The sequence below is a fragment of the Hipposideros armiger genome, unplaced genomic scaffold (assembly GCF_001890085.2).
Source record: "Hipposideros armiger isolate ML-2016 unplaced genomic scaffold, ASM189008v1 scaffold_6, whole genome shotgun sequence".
In the NCBI taxonomy this organism is placed as follows: Eukaryota; Metazoa; Chordata; class Mammalia; order Chiroptera; family Hipposideridae; genus Hipposideros; species Hipposideros armiger.
This window is the reverse complement of record NW_017731356.1, coordinates 4831807-4853194: the sequence shown is the minus strand read 5'-3', so window position 1 is coordinate 4853194 and position 21388 is coordinate 4831807. Positions and strand designations below refer to the sequence as shown.

Genomic DNA, 21388 nt, shown 5'->3' with positions numbered 1-21388 from the left:
CCGGATGTTCCAGCACTTTTGCTCTGGGCAGTCTAGATAAGTGTGTGATTCAGTCTGAATTGTTCATCTAGATCAGCGGTTATTAACCTGTGGGTCGCGACCCCTTTGGGGGTTGAACGACCCTTTCACAGGGGTCACACGACCCTTTCACAGGGGTCGCCTAAGACCATCGGAAAACAAAAAGATATTTATATTACGATTCATAACAGTAGCAAAATTACAGTTATAGAGTAGCAGTGAAAATAATGTTATGGTTGGGGGTCACCACAACATGAGGACCTGTATTAAGGGTTTGCGGCATTAGGAAGGTTGAGAACCGCTGATTCTAGATTATCAAGATCTAAAACTGGCAGTGCAAAATGTATATCCTTTTTAAATATCTAATGTTTTATTTTTGGTTTTAGCCTCCACAGCATAGCAAATATAAAACATACATGTGTCGCGATATGAAGCAGAGAGGAGGATGCCCTCGTGGGGCCAGCTGTACATTTGCACACTCACAGGAGGAATTGGAAAAGTAAGTAAAAAGTCGTTCAACTCAGAGTAAGGTGGAATTACTCAGTAGAATAATTTGCTGCCATAGAAAAAGTAGACAAAGAGTACTTGCATTCTCTCTCTCTTTTTTTTTTTTTCCAGCTGAGCCATCCTGCCACCTGTTGGCAGCTCAGCAGCAGCTCAGCTCGGGCCGGGAATCGAAACGGCGACCCTGTTGCTCAGAGGTCGCACTCTTGAGCAAGCTCTTAACCACCTGAGCCACTTAGCCGGCTCTGCATTCTCTTTAATGAACAGGAAATGTTTAGAAAGCAGTACAGAATTAAAAGAAAAAACCTGAAGCAGTTTCTTCAGCTTTCATTACATCGTGCCTAAAAATAGGAAACTATCTATGGTTAGCTAAATCTAGCAGTGAGTCATTGTCACTACCAAAAAAATTAAAATTCTAAGAATTTTTATCAGTTTTTAACTGATTTTCACTAATTGAACAATGCATTTCCAGTGGGAAATATTGCCTTTTGCTCTAGTCAAGAAATTATTTTATTGCCAGGTTCAATTTCATAGATCTTTTTTTTTTTCAGATTTCAAAGACCAGACAATTCCGATGATGTTAAATTTTCCAGCACATAGTGGAAAGAAAGGAATACGCACTTCTTAATTTTTTATAAAGCCAGCAATAAGTTTGACAAAGACAGCACAATTAAACTACAAATTTATTTCACATATTAATATTTTTTAAATCCCAAATATTAAACTTAGAATTCAATGATACATTAAAATAGACACCATGACTAAGTGCAAAGGTAGCACGATATTAGTTACTATAGATTAGAGAAGAAATATCTCATATCAAAGATGCCAAAAGGCATTTGAATAAAATCCTGTGTCCATGATAGATCAAAATACCTTAGTAGAACAAAAATATCAGACACTTTCTCAACCTGATAATCATATCTTAAAAGCCAGTGTGATAGTGTGATGTTCCATTAGTAAAATGTTTCATCCAGTCTCATTAAAGTCAAGAGGAAGGCAAAATTTTCTACTACTCATACTATTACTTAATAGTCTGGAAATAGTAGTGAATGTATGTAAACAAGAGAGTAAAATAGCTATACAATTATTACATGAAACAGCTCAAGAGAAGTACTGAAAGCTAAAGAAATGAGAATTTAACAAGGTGGCAAATCAAAAAAGTTTAAGGAAATGAACTCTCATATAAACTATAAAGGGAAACATAACCAATTAAAAACAAAAGTGAAATTAAAGATTCCTTTTGCATTAACAACAACAAAAAGATAAATGCCAAATAATAAACTAATATGAAATATTCAGGACCTATATAATTGAACTAGTAAACTGACTAGGAATGTAACAGAAGAATTGAATAAATGAAGAAGAATACTATGTTCTTGGATCAGACGGGGCATCATAAAGATTTTATTTTTGTCTCAAACAGTAAATTCAGTGAAATCCCAGTTGGAATTTTTCCATGATGATTGTTAGTTATGACCTAACAAAGTCATTCACTTGGAAGAATATGTGCAAATAGCCAGAAAAATTCTGAAAAAAGAAGTCTTCAGCAGGGCTAGGCTAATAATTATTAATTGTATAATGAGCTAAAATGAAAACACTGTGGTATTAGCATAGGAATAGATAGATCAATGAAATATAATAGAAAATCTAGAAGGAGTTCAGGATACATGTAGGAACTTAGCATGTGTGCTAAAAGGTGGCATTTCACATCACTAATAAAAATGCTATCCATTTGAAAAATAATTAGAGCTAGAGTCTTTACATCAAAATGAATTATAAATGTATCAGAGATTTAAATATTTAAGAAGTAAGCCATAGAGTATACGTACAGATTTTTGTTGTTGTTGTTGTTACATAATCTTACAGTAGGAAAGGATTTTGGAAGAATGATAACCCAGCATCCATAAAGGGGAAGATTGATAAATTTGATTATATACAAATTAAAAAATTAAAATATGACCCAAACACCACAAAAAAAGAAAAAGATTAGTGGGGAAATGACGTACCAGAGGTCTGCTATCCCTAACATAAAATGAGCTTCTATAAACCTGTAAGAGAAGAACCAATGGATATATGGATCACGAACATAAATGGGCAGTTTGTAGAATTCTAACTGCCAGTAAACATGTGAAACTGTGTTCAACTTCACTAATTGCTAAAGAATGCAAATAAAAACAAAACTTGATAATTTTGAACAATCAGTTAACAAAGACTGATACCACCCAGTGTTTGATGAGATATTGCAAAAAGACATTATCAGGAGTGATAATAGTTTTGGAGCATTAAAACAGTTTCTAATGTGCATACAGTAGACTTAGAAATTCGGCTTCTAGTTACACAAGGATACAAACACATATACATAATCATCCATTACTACATTGTTTGAATAGCAAAAAGTAGGACTAACTTAAAATGTACTGACATAAAGGAATATCCAAAATTATGCAGTGGAGAAAACAAGTTACTAAGCAGCTATATATGACCCTATTTCTGTAAATAGTAATCTTATATGTATATGAATATTAAGGCATTTATGTAGGGAAAAATGTGTATGATTATTTTCCAAACTGTTAACAGTGGTTACCCCTGACAGGTAGGTCCCACTCCCTCCCCCCCAGAAATTTGTCAGATATGGGAAAAATTTGGAAAAATAGCATTTCTATTTTGAGGGTATGTGTTTGAAATTATTTTTTTAAATGCACTAGATAGTTGTAAATGGATTTGCTTTCATTTTTGAGGAACAAGGATACTAGAGTCTGTGGGCTTAATTTTTTTCCTGTGGTTAGATTTAGAATCTACATGCCTTTTATATCATAGCATCTGCTTAAATTTAGGCATCATTCTATATTGCTTCCATTAACCCAATTTTGAAATAATTTCAGCTTTATGTAGGTACACATAATATCAGTATCTCTGAATCAGAAGTGACACAAATTGCAATTTTTTTTTTTTTAAAGATTTTATTGGGGAATTGGAGGAGGAGAACTGTGTTGGGGAATTGGGGAAGGGGAGCAGACAAATTGTTGTCCTTTTCGTTCTTCATCTAGTTGTGGAGGACATTGCTTCACTGGCCCGTGTTGGTATTATCATTGCGCTCTTCCCGGGTGAGGCAGTTTCTCGCTGGCCATTGGACAGCTGCTCACAGCCACTCACACCAGCTGCCAGCCACTCACGGTAGCCCACTGCAGCAGGGGCTGCAGCCTATGCCGTCGCTGGTGACTCACGACAGCCCAGTTCCAGGTCGAGTTGTTGTTCACCATCTTACCTGTAGAGGGCACAGTGTCACTGGCCCTCATGTGGGATCCAAACCGGGGCTCTGCTGCTCAGAGCTGACGTCCCAAGCCAACTCTTAACCAATGCGCCACTCAGCTGGCCCCAAGTTTCAATTCTTAATTATTTAAAAATTTTAATGGAATAAAGAGTAAATTTTTTTCTCAGTGCATACTGGCTTTTTGTTTTATTCTTAATTTATAATATAGGTGCACTGTATCCCAAGGCATTTGAGGGGAAACTAAAGTTAAAACACTTCAGAAACTGTCTTCTAAAGATTTTTCTACCCCCTTGTCCAATAAGTTTTAGAAATAGAAATTTTAATAAAAGTAAGTTATGGTTATTAATACAAGTATAATTGGCACAGTTTGTAATGTCACGGATACTCATTACGAGGAATTTATACTTAATCATATGTGTCTTGCTTGAGATTTTATAGAATATATGTACACACACATGAGCGCACACACGTTTTCAAGTTGATGGCTAAAGCTAAGGTTTGAAGATAATTTCTAGAAGATAATGTGCTTGGAATCTTTAACTTTTTTTTTTTAAGATTTTTATTGGGGAATTGGGGGGATGGGAACAGCGCTGGGGAATTGGGGGAAGGGGAACAGACAAGTTGCTGTCGTTTTGTTCTTTAGTCTAGTTGTGGAGGACGTTGCTTCACTGACCCAAGTTGGCACTATCATTGTGCTCTTCCAGGGCGAGGCAGATCAGTTGCCGGCTTCTGGATGGCTGCTCACTGCGGCTGTTGGCTACACACGGTAGCCCATGGCAACCCACTGCCACAGGGGCTGCAGCCTACGACATCGCTGGTGACTCACAGCAGCCCAGCTCCAGGTTGAGCTGTTGTTCAGCATCTTAGCTGTAGAGGGCAGTGTCACTGGCCCTCATATGTGGGATCCGAACCGGGGCCCTCTGGCGTCCCAAGCCAGTTCTTAACCATCGCGCCACTCGGTCGGCCCGGAATTTAACTTTTCTATCTTTCTTAAATACATTCTAGTTTCTTGGTTTTCCTTTTATAATTTTGGTTTTTGGTATGTGCCTTTTCCTTTTCTATAGATTTCGTAAAATGAACAAACGCCTGGTTCCTAGGAGACCCCTGAGTGCCTCTTTGGGTCAGCTTAATGAAGTGGGCCTGCCTTCCTCAGCAGCCATCCTTCCCGATGAAGGTGCAGTGGATCTGTCCAACAGAAAACCCCCTGCTCTGCCAAATGGAATTGTATCAGCAGGGAGTACAGTAACACAGCTGATTCCCCGAGGGACAGATCCTAGCTATGACTCCAGCCTGAAGCCAGGAAAGATAGATCATCTGAGCAGTAGTGCCCCCGGATCTCCTCCGGACCTGTACGTCATTTTTCCTAGCTTTGATTTTAAAGTCTCTTCTTTGTAAACATAACACATAACCTGCATGTTTTCTTTTAACTCATTTTTTGGGCCATTTTGTTGGGGGTTTTTTTGTTTCTATTTCTTGTATTAGTGATTTTTAAGAAACAATTAGCATAGATGAAATAAGATCAAAGTTTGCAAATTTTATAGAAGGAATGACTATTGGAAGAAATCAGTTTCCCAAACTGGCCTTTAAAAAAAAATTTTTTTTTTTCTGTTTTAAAGATTTTTATTGGGGAATTGGGGGATGGGAACAGCGCTGGGGAATTGGGGAAGGAGAACAGACAAGTTGCTGTCGTTTTGTTGTTCAGTCTAGTTGTGGAGGACGTTGCTTCACTGGCCCAAGTTGGCACCATCATTGCGCTCTTTCCGGGCGAGGCAGATCAGTCGCCGGCTTTTGAACGGCTGCTCGCGGCGGCTGCTGGCTGCTCAAGGCGGCTGCCAGCCACACACGGTAGCCCATGGCAACCCACTGTAGCAGGGGCTGCAGCCTACGCCATCACTGGCGACTCACGGCAGCCCAGCTCCAGGTTGAGCTGTTGTTCAGCATCTTAGCTGTGGAGGGCAGTGTCACTGGCCCTCATATGTGGGATCCGAACCGGGGCCCTCTGGTATCCCAAGCCAGCTCTTAAGCAACGCGCCAATCGGCCGGCCCTTTAATTTTTTTTATGTTTAACAGTTTGTATACATGAGAAGTATTTTTGAGGCCTTAAGCGTGACTTGTAGAATCTTGTTCCTGTAGGTTAGAATCTGTCCCCAAGAGTATTTCTGCCTTACCTGTGAATCCGCACCCTGTACCTCCAAGGGGGCCTGCAGATCTGCCTCCTATGCCTGTCAGCAAACCACTTCAGATGGTCCCACGGGGCTCTCAGTTATATCCAGCACAGCAGGCGGACGTGTACTATCAGGATCCTCGGGGAGTGGCTCCGCCCTTTGAACCAGCACCTTATCCACAAGGTAATGATCCTTCATTTATTTTGCTCACTTCTCACTTTTTTTTTTAAACTTTTTTATTGGGGAACAGTGTGTTTTTCCAGGGCCCATCAGCTCCAAGTCAAGTAGTTGTTTCAATCTAGTGTGAAGGGCGCAGCTCAGTGGCCCATGTGGGGATCCAACCGGCACCCTTGGTGTTATGAGCCCGTGCTTTATCCACCTGAGCCAACTGGCTGTCCCTCACTTTTCTTAATGAGGATGATTCCAAGTAAGAGGGATCATATTTGCAGTGGCCTCCTTAAGATAAATAGATGTATTTTTTTTAATACTTTGGAAAAAACAGATTTTATGACCAACCAAATAGTATGAAATAATTAAAGTAGCAAAGCTATTATATAAAAGAAAATTGTCTTAACTACTAAAAGCACTTATATATTAAATATGTTCGTATATTTATGGAAATAACAAGTCACCCAAGTAGGCAGTGGAAATTTGCTGACAAGGCACTATATATTTTCCTTACCAAAATTTTCTTCAAATATGAAAAAAGAGTTTAGTATTACAGTGGGTATAAATTAAACATGCACAGTACATTTTTCTTTCTTTCTATTGTCACCTACTATTTTCTGGGCCCTGTAATATATATGAAAAAATGCAGCATGTATACTTTTAGAGAGTTTCTAGTGCAGAGTCAATGTTAGTACAGAATAGAAAACTATGTGTAACATATATGCACAGGCAGACCTTGGAGACGGTGCTGGTTTGGTTTCAGACCACTGCAATACAGCAAGCATCACAACAAAGGGAGTCACATGACTTTTTTGGTTTCCCACTCTATATATGTTTACACTATACTGTGGCCTTTTGATGTGTGCAATAGCATTATGTCTAAAAAAATATTGTATATACCTTAATTTAAAAATATTTTATTGGTAAAAATGCTACCATCTGGGCCTGTTGGAAAAATGGCACTAATGGACTTGCCCAATGCAGGGTTGCCACAAACCTTGTTTGTAAAAAATGCAGTTTTATGTGAAATTCAGTAAAGCAAAGTGCAGTGAACTGAGGCATGCCTGTTTGTTTATGTATGTGTGTTAAAAATTAAATGTTCCGTTCTGGTTAACATTAGTATGGTAGAAATTAACTGGAAGACTCCAGGGAAATCATTGAGAACCTGAGGAATTAAAAAGACCATGGAAGATTGCCTTAAATAGAAGGTTTGGGAATAGAAAGAAAAATTCACTAGTGGATTGCAAAGATGAGAGTCTCGAGTCAAGTAGTAGTAAACTTGTTAATCCACGTGTGAGCGTTGAGGTTGGACTAGTGTGGAGGGAAGAAAGAAGGGATTTTAGAAAACAGACAAATTGGAAAAATGAGCCAGTATTAATGACAGTATTAGGTATGGAGAGTGAAGGAGAAGAGTGACTGCGGGTTCACATGTACAGTTCATGTGAAAAAAATAAACATCCAATTTTTAAACTAAAGTATTGGATTGCTCTGTTAGAAACAGTATAGTGCTATTATTTTTAAAACTGGGAAAGATTCAAGATGTTCTCCGTTTCCTTTTCCCAAGACTGGCTTAATTTTGAACCAGAAATGTCTTCTCTGCTTTCAAAAGAATAGTTTTAAATGGCATGGTATTATTAATACATGTCAAACTGTGATAAAAGTTGGTTTGAGTCTCCCCTTTTGACCATTCATTGCAGGAAAAACCCCACTACTTTTATTGAAGTGACCTTAAATATAGTGTATCAGTCAGAGTACAATATTAAACAGAAAGAGGTTTAATGCAAAAGGCTTAGGTGCCTGCAAAATCAGTGGAAGTTACTGGAAAAGCAGGCGTAAGCCTGACCTCCAGGAACAAGTCACAGAACTAGCTGCCGAAAGAGCTTGTTATAGTGAAGCAGTAGAAATTGGAAACTTCTGTCCCAACTGCTGGCTTCAGGATCACATCACGTGAGACAAAAGTCTGGAAATTGGGAAGCTACTGCCGTTAACTGTTAACTCAGGAGCTGTGCAGCACTACTGGATCTGCACCAGCAGAGTGGATCTTTGTGCCCCATCACTTTCCACTTAACCCAAGTTCACATTCAGAATTCATGTGAGTCATTTGTGGAATCTGAGTTTCAGGGAAATGAAGGTTTTTGCTTTCTAATGTTTGCATTGCGTTAAGGCACACCCGAAAATAGTCAAACAAGTGAGAGAGCCATTCTATTATTGTAGATTATAGATTCGTTTTTTTCATTGAGTTTTAAGGATAATTTTTACACGTTATTTTTCATAAAGCTAACCTGACTACATAAGCAGAGGAAAAACATCTAAAGAAATGAGTGGATTGTTAATTATTTAGTGTTGAAATAGTTTTAAAGGAAACATCTTATAGAGAAAAACTGATTGGCTCATTGTGCTTTTGCGTCCTCTTTTGCATCGCACAGGTATGTACTATACTCCACCACCACCACAGTGTGTGTCCCGCTTTGTCCGACCTCCACCATCTGCTCCGGAACCAGGGCCTCCTTACCTGGATCATTACTCACCCTACCTCCAAGATCGTGTAGTTAGCTCTCAATATGGCACACAGCCACAACAGTACCCACCTATGTACCCACCACACTATGATGGCCGCCGCGTATACCCTGCTCAGTCGTATCCAAGAGAGGAGATTTTCCGGGAGAGTCCCATACCCATTGAAATTCCACCTGCAGCAGTACCATCCTATGTGCCAGAATCCAGAGAAAGATACCAGCAGATGGAGGGTTACTACCCAGTGGCACCTCATCCCACTCAGATCAGACCTCCGTACATCAGAGTATGCTGTATTTTTTTCTTATTATATAGGTTTAATTTGATTTTTTTTTCTTTTAAAGATTTTTATTGGGGAATTGGGGGATGGGAACAGCGCTGGGGAATTGGGGGAAGGGAAACAGACAAGTTGCTGTCCTTTTGTTCTTCAGTCTAGTTGTGGAGGACGTTGCTTCACTGACCCAAGTTGGCACCATCATTGCGCTCTTCCAGGGCGAGGCAGATCAGTCACCGGCCTCTGAACGGCTGCTCCCAGCGGCTGCTGGCCGCTCACGCTGTCTGCTGGCCACACACGGTAGCCCATGGCAACCCACTGCCACAGGGGCTGCAGCCCACACTGTCGCCAGCAACTCATGGCAGCCCAGCTCCAGGTTGAGCTGTTGTTCAGCATCTTAGCTGTAGAGGGCAGTGTCACTGGCCCTCATATGTGGGATCCGAACCGGGGCCCTCTGGCATCCCAAGCCAGCTCTTAACCATCGCGCCACTGGGCCGGCCCTTAATTTGGTTATTGCTTGCATTGATTTATTTTAATAAGGAAGTTTCCCCTTTTTCTCATCTTTTCATAGTTTGGGTAGGTTTTTTGTTGTTTTTCAGGGTTTTTTTTAGTTAAACTATTAAAGGGGGGAAAATTCCCACCCCACTCTTAATAGCCCTTCTTAGTTTCTGAACATTAGATGGTTTTAACATTTCTAGATCTGTTCTTGATCTATTTGGAAATTATGGGCTCTGGCCAAGAGAACAAAACTTAAATTAGGAAATCCTGAGTTTTGGGGGGTTTTGTTTGTTTTGTTTTGCTTTGTTTTATTAAGTCTTGGTATTTCTGAATGTTAAGATGAGTAAACAAGCTGCTTCTTATTTAAAATATGTGCTAAATAGACAAACATATTCTGAAACTTATTTTCCATTTTTGCTAATCTTTGCATTTTTAGGAGCCTCCTTATGGCCGGCTTCCTCCTACTCCCCAGCCCCATCCTAGTCTAGATGAGCTACATCGAAGACGAAAGGAAATAATGGCCCAACTAGAGGAAAGGAAAGTTATCTCTCCACCTCCTTTTGCACCGTCACCAACATTACCTCCTACCTTCCATCAAGAGGAAGTAAGGCACATCATTTTTAGTCTGTTATCAATTGTTCCTTTATCAGTGGTTTATTGTATCCTGTTTATCTTCTCCTATTATAAAGATTATGAAGATATTTTCCTGTGTTTTTTTTTTTAAAAGATTGATTATCTTATTTCATTTAGATCTGCAGTCCATCTAGCATCGATTTTTTTATTAGAGTCTGTTAGGAGCCATGATCCATTTTTTTCCCCAAGAATATCTCATTGACTGCACCATTTAATGAAAAGACCATCCTTCCCCCAGTGCCCTGAAGTCACCTTTATCATAATCAGATCACCTTTGTCATGGTCAGGTGACTCTATATGTTTCTGGACTCTGTTCTGTTTCATTGATCTAGTTCTCTGTCCTTATACCAACACCACATTGCCGTTAGTGTTCTTTTATAAAAGTCTTAATACGGGGTGAGGTATGGTTTTCAGTTTTGTTGTTCTTCAAGCTTACCTTCGCTGTTCTTGGTCCTTGGAATTTTCAGACACATTTTAGAATCAGCATTTTGTTGTCCACAAAAATATCTGCTGCGATTTTTATTACCATTACATGGAATCTCTGGATCTGTGCTGTCCAGTATGGTAACCACTAGCCACATGTGGCTAATGAGTGTTTAACATGTGGCTAGTCCATTCAGATGTGCTATAAGCATAAAATACACTAGATCTCATTAGTGCCCCAATGGGAAAATATTTCATCAATATATTTCTATTCGTTACATGTTAAAATGGTAATATTTTGGATGTATTAAATTTTAAAAAATGTGTAATATTAGAATTAATTTCACCTGTTTCTTTTTCTAATTTTTTCTTTTCCTTTTTTTCCATCTGTAGTTTTTGGATGAAGACTCAAAGGGACCTGGGAAATACAAAGGAAATGATTATAGCCAATACTCTCCCTGGTCATGTGACACCATCGGCTCCTACATTGGGACCAAAGATGCAAAACCCAAAGATGTTGTGGCACCGGGGTGTGTGGAGATGATGGTATGTGTGACTAAGCCATAAGTAGCGCTGGTCAAGGTTAACCCAACAAACTATCTCCCATTATATTGGAGGCACAAATCTTTGAGCTTTGCTCAAGAGTTTCAGGCCATATTCTATACTATGTGATGGAATTATATTTAAACTCTATGGCTCTTTGTTTCTTTCAGGATAAATAAAAACCCTCTGATACTTAATCTAGTCAAAATATAACATTTATATTTCTGCATAGCCAGCAGTTAACCCAACAGCTGTTTAGAACCAGAATTAAAGTATTTTGCATAATTAATTAAGATCTTGGATTTCTTGTGCAGGTAAATGATAACCCTTTGACAGTTCTGAAGTTTAAAGAGCACAGTTGAATCTAGTGAACAGCAAGTAGTACTTGAATCAGAATTGTAGCTACTTAACCTCAAGTCACTTGTGGTATACTGAAATGTTACACTTGATGCTATTTTGTTTTTTAACAAAAAATAATGAAATACCAGTTTATCTAATACCCAAGCTTACAATATGTCACTATTTTATCTTAATTGCTCCTTTATTTTTTAAAGAAACTTTTACAAAAGTAGCTTAGTCTTCCCATATATAGTTCCCTAATTTAATTTTTCCCCCTCCCTTCTTCCCCAGGGGTAACCTGTATCCTGAATTGAGTGTTTCTTTTTCTTCTAATAAACTGCTCTTTCACTAGTTTAAAAAAAAAAAAATGTTTGCCAACCTAACCTAGATGTAATTTGAAATCTCCTAAACTGGTGAAAGAAGACTAGCGCAGTGTTTCTAAAACATTAACCTCCGTATAAATTACCTAGGGATCTGTTAAAATGCAGGTCCTAATTCAGTAAGAATTTTCTATTGCGAGCTCATTTCTGTGGAGTTCCCACATGATGCTGATGCTAGTGGTCTTCAGACTATATACTTTAAGCAGCAAAGGTCTAGCAATTAGATTTCCATTTCTGTTAATCTTGGTAGTTACTTCTTTCTGACTGTAATCCCTTTTAGGAACCTGTATTGTTTAAAAACCTATATTTTTAAACAGTGTTTTGCAAACTGTTAAGTTTTGAAATGAACTGAGTGGGTCAAGATGGGCCTTTTTTAAAGAAATGAATTAAAATAACAATATAAATACAAGAGTACATTACCTATAGTAAGGGCAAATATTTGTCTTGAAAATATATTTAAATGTATATAGATACTGGGTCATGATGTAAAATATATTTCTTTTTTTTTTTTTTCTTTTTTTTTTAGCTGAGCCATCCTGCTACCTGTTGGCAGCTCAGCTCGGGATGGGAATCGAACCGCTATTGCTTAGAACTCAAACTCTTGAGTGAGCTCTTAACCAACTGAGCCACTCGGCTGGCCCGTAAAATAAATTTCTTATCATGGGGACTGGTCAGAGGTTTAAAAAACAATGTTTTATATGATAACTAAAGGCAACTAATGATTGTGGTCTTACAGTAAGAACATTGTACTCTGTTTTTAACTTTATTACAGAGCTAGAGGAAATTATTATATGTTAACGATCTAACGTGGGTGGGATTTCTCACTTTGTTTATTATCAGAATGCAGAGAGTAAAGGAATGAGAGACCAGCGATTGGATCATCAGAGAAGAGCCGCAGAAACCAGTGATGATGACCTCATCCCATTTGGAGACCGGCCAACAGTGTCTCGGTTTGGTGCCATCTCTCGAACTTCCAAAACAATATATCCGAGTGCTGGCCCGATGCAGGCTATGGCACCTCAGGGAGCTCCCACAAAACCTATTAATATCTCAGGTAAGACTCTGAGAGGTAAGAGCATTAGAGGGTTCACAGGCATGACCCTTGGCACCATTCCTATTACCTATTCACTACCAGTGCTTGCTGTAATCTTCCAAAACAGTAATCTTCAAACTTTCCTGTAGAATTATCCCTATAGAAAGGTAATTGTAACCCAGGGAATTCTAGGGGTACAAACAAAAATGTCTGTATATGAAGATTGCCTATTTTTTAATAGTTCCCTTGCTTTTGTTAAAATAATACATTCTAATTTTGTAAAAATTCGAACAAAAGAAAAAATTACAAAGACTGTTTTACTGGGGGAAAACAAACATCAGTACCCTATTACCATTTTGATAGACATCTTCTCAGGTAGCTGTGTACACAATATGCCGGTGCCTTTTAGATTGTGCTCCCTGAAAAGAACCAAGTCTGTGACTTCCTCACACTAAAGTGAGTTGCTCTCTTACAGATTATAGTCCATATGGAGCCCATGGTGGCTGGGGCGGTTCCCCGTATTCCCCTCATCAAAACATACCTTCTCAGGGACACTTCAGTGAGAGGTACGAGTCATTCTTTTACAAACCTTTAAAATTCTTCACCTTCTCTTTATTTTTCTGGTCAATAATTTTAAAAAAATAAAATAAGCTTTTTAATTTATTCCACACTTCCTTTTCTCACCGAAGGGAGAGAGTATCCATGTCAGAAGTGGCCAGTCACGGAAAACCCCTTCCGTCTGCTGAGAGGGAACAGCTGCGACTAGAATTGCAGCAGCTCAACCATCAGATCAGCCAACAGACACAGCTACGTGGACTAGAGGTACCAGCCTAGAGAGATTTTTTTCATTCCAGTTTTTCAAGGGTTCTCAAAGAGATTTTTAAAAGGAGGATCTTTTGAGGTACTGTGAGCACAAAACTTGAAGGTCTAATTCTTATGAGTTAGTGTAGGTATCCATTCTTCAAAGAATTAAATACTGAAGAGTTCAGTTCTGGGACAGTAGGAAACTTAGAATTTTATTACCTAAGAATAGATGAAAGGTTATCTAAAATGTCCCAACGGGAGCTTATAATCCTTGGTGGCACATTTAAGTTTAAGATATACAGTGTTTATCAACATGTTTTAGTTTACGATTGGTTTTTAATTTCTCATATTTCTTTAATTTTTAAAAAATTTCTTTTAATTCTCAGCATTTATTTATAAATCTTTAAAAAGTAGAAGCTTATAACTTTGACTTTAAAAAATAGCCCCTGTATAGTAATAGCACCTTCATTAATACAGTTCTTTTCAGGTTGTAAATTACAGTCACATCTTATTTGACCTTTACAGTGTCCCTGACAGGTAGGTTAGGCAGGTGTTACTATTCCCCTTTTTTGGTTGAAGTTTGTGAGTTTCTCAGAGGTTGAAACATGAACCCAGATCTTCATACTCCACATTCAGTGTCCTATCCACCCTGCTGCCTGACACTGAAGAGAAACAAAATATCAGAAAACAAAGATTTTTTTTTTTTTTAAATCCTTTAAGTATCACTGAAGGAAGACTAGGCTTTGTTTATATGATCCTTTACATGGGAACTTATTCTTTGAACATGGAAAACTAAAGACACCCTAGTGATGATACAATGCTCCCTTGTGGAGAAAAAGATACTATTAGAACATTAGACCTTACCTTTCCCCCAAGATCTTTAATAAGTAAGGCATCACTTTGGAAATAAATTTCTTACTGATTCTTAGACTTTCTCATAAGGAAGACCAATAGTAGATTGTCTTTTGGAACCCATATCTGGTTCTTGCTCTTACGTAAGCAATAAAGTTTGGAAATGGAAGAAACCTGTGTAATACTCACATTTTGTCTCCTTTATCATTGCATTATTTACATTGGTCCAAAACTCCTTGCTGATACCTATGGTTAAAAAAAGAAAAAGAATGCTGTGCTTGATTAAGTCTATCTTTTGTTCATTAACTTTTTAAAGATTCATACCTTTTAACTTCATAAAGCATTATTCCTTATTCTGCTAATTCATTTCTTTTTGTCTTAGTTGAAATTGCTAGACCCATTTTTTGTCCCACAAGAATATCAGTACCATCTGGAAGCTTGCCACATGTTTAACTCTCTGTGGTTAAAAGTCCTTGCCGTTACTGAGGTTTCATTGAAATAAATTACAGGACATACTTCAGAGAAAATTCAATAAAGGGAGAAGCACGTACACTAATTGTTGACTTCTCTAATACCAACTTACACCTATGATTAAGTTACTGTTCCCTAAGTTTAAATCCCTTACTTTTTCCCTTTTTTCAAATGATACTCAAAGAAAGAGAGAGTGCCAGGACCTTATATTACGTCATTTTTATTGCCAATACCTGAGTGATAAGCTGCTCAGGACTGTGGTCTGGAATCGGGCCTGGTTCCTCTGCATGGTGTGAAGTGTGTTGAGTTGTGTATGTGCTTGGCTTTTATGCACTAGGCTGTTAGTAACAGGCCGGTGTTGCAGCGGGAGGCGAGCAGCCTGGCAGCCCAGTCACAGCCCCCACCACCACCTCCAAAATGGCCTGGAATGATCTCAAGTGAGCAGTTGAGCTTGGAACTGCACCAGGTGGAGAGGGAAATTGGGAAGAGAACCCGGGAACTCAGCATGGTGAGTGTTCTGGTGGGAAGAGAGAGGGAAAGGGAAAGGGAAGATGCTTTGTAGTTGGGTCACAGAACTCAAGGCTCCAGAGTTCTAGAATCATCCAGAACTATAGAATCATCACCCCAAGGCACTGCAGTCAGCGATTACCACTTAAAATAAGTCATGAAGGTGGGCTGCCTCCCTATTTCACCATCCCTCTCATTCCCTTTGGTTGGAGTGTGTTGTCTTAGATTCTGCATCATGAAAAACAGTTAGGGAAAACAAGGCAGTTAATTGGAAGTTACTAAGTTTCTGTTAAACATACTAATTAGGGAAGTGGGTGGGGTATTGTTTATGATTTACCAATACCATCATGTTATATAAAGATGTATTACCGAATAACATCCTAGCTTTCATAGCCCTTAAGTGTTGATGATCAGTTTTTTTGTTATGAATGAGATGCAGTCTATGCACCCTTTCCTGTGAAACTGTATCCATGCATATGCTAGGGTTTGCTTCATAGTGCGTTAATGTTCATTTCAGTAAATTTTGACTCTTCGGGGACTGAACCATTCCCCCAGGATGCATGTAATTGACATTTTTGTTGCATAATTTTCAGATAATTTATAAGCAAATAAATGGGGTAGTTTTTCTGCTTTCGATAAATATAGATGCGTATTATATTTTGGCTTGCTTTTTCCTATGTCATCATTTCTGTGAGATTTTTTTCCATGTTAACTTAAGGGATTCTTCCCCTGATTATCCAGCTTGAGTAGTGAGCAAGTGGGTTTGTACTGTACTGTGTTTTGTGTATGTCTCTCTTTTAGTCGACCTGTTTCCTTGGTCATTTTACAAAACTGAATGATTTCTGGATCAACAGTTTGTATTACCTTTAATTAGTCTCTTTCATTAGCATCATGAAATAGAAGATAATTGAATTTATTTTCTTCTCTTTCAAAGGAGAACCAGTGTTCTCTGGACATGAAAAGCAAATTGAATACAAGTAAGCAAGCAGAAAATGGACAACCGGAACCACAAAATAAGGTTCCAGGCGAGGACCTTACTTTGACATTCAGGTAAAGAAAGGGAGGGACATTTTCACAGTCTTATATATTACCCAATCATGACAGAAATACCCTTGGAGATAGGATTTGATTTTTAAAATATCATTCGATATACATTGAGAAAATAATATTTTTATAAAAACTTAGGAGTTATAAAACTTATTTTAGAACAGATCCAAGGTTAAATTAATCTGTTAATACCTAACGGAAATTTTCTGGTTCCTTTTCCTTGTTCCCCTTGTTTCTTAATTTATTTAAAACCAAGTTCACTGTTGTACATCTTTCCAGTCTCTCTACAGTGTGTGGGCCTTTAGCCTCTTTCAAATCCAGCCACCATGACCCCGTCCCCCTGGTTTTTAATTTGGTCTATCCCATATCATCTAATATTCTTCTGTAGGCATGGAAGGATGCATTATCAGTTATCATGAACAGCCCTGCAATGAACAATATTGTAGTTAATTGTTTGTTTGCACATCTTTAATTATTCGTGTATTTTGTGACTTTTGATGCTTAGTCCTGAGTTGTTCTCCTGATGATATATAACAACAATTTCTAATGCCCTGTTGCTTTCAGGCTTAAGTTTTGGCTGTTTCAATCCATGTGTTATCTTGGGTTCAAAACAATTTCTTTTACTAGTAAACCTGCTAAAGCAGAGATGAACACTTTTTCTTAAAGGCCACATTGTAAATATCTAAAATTATGGGTCCTACAGTCTCTGTAAAAACTCTCAATTCTGCCATTGTAGTGTAAAAGCAGCCATAGACAACATGTAAACAAATGGGCAATTACGTTCCAATAAAACTTGATTCACAAAAACAGGCAGCTGTCTGGGCTTAGTTAGTCAAGCCCTGCGAAAGCATGGCTGTAGAGCTGTAGCCATTCATATAGTCTCCATACTGCTGAAAGAAAGACCCTGTCAAATTTATTCTACTAAGTAGTCATTTTTGTCTCCTTTTTAAAAAATTCCAACTCCTTTCTTTTTTTTTTTTTTTAATTAACAGTGACATACCGAATGGATCAGCCTTGACACAAGAGAATATCAGCCTCCTGTCAAACAAGACCAGTTCTCTGAGCCTGTCAGAGGATCACGAGGGAGGAGGAGACAACAATGAGTCCCAGAGATCCGGCGTTGCACCCAGCTCTGCTCCCTAAAATACGAACGAGGAGCCCTGCTTTTCTTCTCTGCTCCTCATCATCGTGGGGCATAGGGGCAGAAGAACGTGTAACTTCTAAACCTTTTCTCTGAGAGTGGTCAGAGAAATGCAGGAGATGCACCGGAGGCAATGTGCACAAACACCACTACTAAAACCAGACTCTGCACATAGGTCACATTAATACATTTTTTAATTTAAAAAAAGAAAAAGAAAAAGAAAATTAGCAGTATCTGCAAGGAATTCAGATTAAATTTGTTTTTGTTCTGTGAATGAACTTTATTTTAATAACTTTGGACGCCTTGGATCCAGGGCTTTAAAAAAAAAGAAGATATTATATATACACTCTGTTTGATTAATTGTATGATCTTAATGAAGTAGGTTTCTCTTGTATTTTGGTATTATTACATACCCAGTGTATAATTCCTTACCCGCAGTCCTTTCCAACTCTCACAACCCCATCAGTTAAAACAGACAAAAAGCACCGGCCTTTCTGAGAATCTGTGGTGCTTGACAAACAGAGACAGTAACAGGCCAGCTATTAGAAAATGTGCAGCAAACCCACTTTTTCGGAGAGCTGTTACTGGTAGCCATAATTTTCTTTCCCTTTCTGGGTCACTGTCTTCATGTGTAAGTATGTTCTTCCCAGGGCGTTAAAACTTGTTTTGTTGTTCAGTAGGGTTTTATTTCTTGTTTTTATTTTCAGTTTTTCAGAAAGGCACCTGATTTTTGAAGTTCTCATTTCTGTGTTATGGGGTCCTTGCCATTCTCTAATGTAATCAGAAAGCCAAGTCAATGTCTTAGGTTGCTTGGTTAGATTTACATGGAGATTATTTTTAAGAATGAACTGTAATTTATTAGCACTGAAAATACGTGGTTGGTGTATTACCTATGTTGAGCTGATGGTTGAAATTTGGAGCTGTACTTTTCCAAATTGGACTTCTGCTGAAATCATAGAATTTTTAAAAATAGGGCAATCAACCACGTTTTAAAACTGCAACACTTTATCTGAAGTTAAAATGAACAGAGCCACGTACATTCAATGGAGGCTTTTGTTTTACTCTCAAAACCCAATAGTAGAAAATGAAATCCCTATATGAGGGCACCTCTGGCTTTCAAAGAGATTTGCCTGGATCTTAAAAGGATAGTTTATGAATTGATCAGTTGTGACTGCTCAGAATCATTAGCACAAGTAGGTAGTAAGTACCTAGAAGCTAATTTTCATAGACTTGGCTTTACAATATTGGAAACATGCTTCACGGAAATGTCCAAAAGAAGAAAGAATTTTTATTATTTAGCTCTGCTGCACATACTCTATGGCACTTGTCTATACTGAACTAAGACCCCATAAAACATGTTTCATGTGGATTATCGGATATAGTCACCCTCCTCATCCCCCTGTTTGCCTGATTTTTACAAATTTCCCCTTCTGGATTATACTACTAAAACAGAAAGCACTGGTTATGTAATAAGTTACTGCATTGCCTTGGTTGGGTAAAAGCAAGAGTTTGTATTTTTCTCGTTTCTTACTTTCTTAACCCTTAACTCCTGCTGAGGTCATAACCACCTCAGTCTAAGCTCTGTGTCCATCATAATGATAATGGGAACAAATTGGGGTGGTGGGGGGGGGCAGCACAGTCCTGCCATTGCCTACCAGTAGGAGAGTCCAAACAGAACACTCTTTTGAGTAGCAATTATTTAATTTGCCCAGTCAAGGCACCGTGTTTATATACTATTTCACATTGAATTTGATTATGCCCTACAGACCTGGCTGGTCAAGGATTTGATATACACATATTGGCTTGGGATTCGAGCTTTCTTTTTTATTTAAATAAAAATTTATATATATATATTATATATATACACATATACATAGCTATATCTGTATATATATCGGGTATGTTTTAAGGATTTTTTCGCATGAGCGCAGCTGTTGCGATCAAATGACTGATTGGGAGGTAGAAGCACTGAATGAAGATGAGGCATTTTTTTTTCCATTGACATCCGTATTTTCCTTTTTTGTTAATATGCTTTTTTTGTTTGTTTTGCTTTGCTTAAAACCCTGTTTATGTGCTTATTGTTTTTTTTTTGGCAGGATACAAACTTGGTATATCTGGCAGAGCCCCCCGATTTTTTATGTCTCTGAAGAACCTTAAAAGACAATACCCATGGCCTCCAACCTTCTGTAGGCAGATTTGAGCAGATCTTACTTCTCCTTTGGACACTAAATTCCTAAATTTATTATTTAGGAATTCCTAAATATTAGAAGCAGTTGGTTCAATTTGGGACTCAAAATGATTATGGTATTGGAAAGGAACTTACGGGTATTGATTTTGTTAAAGTTCAGAATAAAAGTAAAATTTCATTTTCGGTATCCATTGAAATCCCTAATAACTCAATTCCTGTTACTCTTGTTCTTGTTTCCTTCTAATACAACTCATTCTTGCTTTCACCATTTTTTGTAAACTAGGCAGGCATAAAGACTAATTTCTGCAGTATTCCTATTCTGAATAAAACCTGAAACGCTACTGTTTGAATTGATTTAAAGTAGTCCCTTTCACTTTTTAAGGCATTTTCATTTGGGGGGTGGGTGGATCTCTTAAACTGTAGCCTTAAATCTAGCCGTACCTCTCTAGGGCCCCACACTCTAAAGGAAGCCTAGTTGGGTAGGAAGGAGAAAGCTATCTGTCGCGTTGTGCCCACAACTCACCTACTTTAAATTGGTCTCTCTGCCTTTCCTCATGGGCATTCTTACAACTGTCCTAGTGCTCACAAGCAGGTCTAGGAATTCAGTAAACCTCCAAAGTTTGGGGTTCTTTTTCCCTTTTCCTTTTCTCTGTGATAGCTTTGTAATACGAAGAACCTGTTAAGGGGTAAGTGGCCTGTTTTGGCAGAACTGCTTGATTCTAACTGCTTTTTTGTCAAAATCTATGAGAGGCATTGATTTTTGCAGCCTTTAAAATTTATACCTTTACAGACAGTTAAGGGATGGAACCAGATAGGAAGTACAATTTTAATGCTTTATACTTCTTAAGATATTATTATCTGCTGAAGATGACTTTATTTGCTTCCACTGAATTCAAAAGCAAGACCCAGACATCTCAGATGAACAGGAGCAATTCTGAGAGGGTTCAGGTAGGAGTAATAAGCACTGCGTTCACTCATGATTAGATAAAACTAGGATTTTATGAATAGGAATATAAAAGTGCTTTGACTTACTCTTTTTACAAGGTGTCTCTGGACAAGTGTAGAAGAACTAATACTAAGATACTTCAGTTCAGTTTCTTGACTTATACGTAGTTCTCTTGCCTTATAGATATTGTCACAAAATAAGTCCAGCAGCTGCCCAGCCTTGGGTAATTTACAGAGGCTGAAGTGACCAAAGATCCATTCCTTGTTACTTTCCTAATCAAAAGAAAAGTTAGTTATAGCATAGGTTTCTAGTAGTAGTATCCAAATGGTAAGACACTTTCTAATGCCAGCTACCAATATTCAACTACTTAGAATGTGTAAAAATTGACTTGGTACAGCATTAACGTGGCTGAGTCTCTTCTCACCTCTTTCCCTTCCCCTCTCATCTTCCTCATGTATTCTTTTGCCTAAAAGATATAAAATTGGTATGATTCTTATTTGCTACCTTGAATATTATAACTTCATCAAACTTTCCATAGGTCTTGAGGGTTGGAGTTTAAAATTGTTGTGTGTTTTTTTTTGTTTTCCTGCCCTTTTCTAGCTCGCAAATTCCCCTTGATTTACCCACTACCCTCCCCAATCTGCAACAGTGACAGTTTGCTGCCTC

At 38.1% G+C, this 21388-nt stretch overlaps 1 protein-coding gene across 2 annotated transcripts in view; it reads left to right on the top strand.

The window, feature by feature from the left end:
- The window catches only part of RC3H1 (ring finger and CCCH-type domains 1), a 58652-nt gene extending 39925 nt beyond the window's left edge, over positions 1–18727 (top strand). Inside the window, exons 9-20 of one of the 2 annotated variants that reach the window (XM_019648262.1) lie at positions 405–517; positions 4861–5145; positions 5930–6144; positions 8556–8929; positions 9852–10019; positions 10865–11017; positions 12574–12787; positions 13242–13332; positions 13456–13588; positions 15258–15401; positions 16335–16450; positions 17440–18727. In XM_019648262.1, the coding sequence (XP_019503807.1) occupies positions 405–517; positions 4861–5145; positions 5930–6144; positions 8556–8929; positions 9852–10019; positions 10865–11017; positions 12574–12787; positions 13242–13332; positions 13456–13588; positions 15258–15401; positions 16335–16450; positions 17440–17590 (2157 nt within the window). In that variant the 3' untranslated portion in view covers positions 17591–18727. Of the gene's footprint in view, positions 1–404; positions 518–4860; positions 5146–5929; positions 6145–8555; positions 8930–9851; positions 10020–10864; positions 11018–12573; positions 12788–13241; positions 13333–13455; positions 13589–15230; positions 15402–16334; positions 16451–17439 lie in introns of both variants that reach the window. The other variant, XM_019648252.1, reaches the window with a different exon arrangement.
- The last annotated feature ends 2661 nt before the right edge of the window (positions 18728–21388 follow it).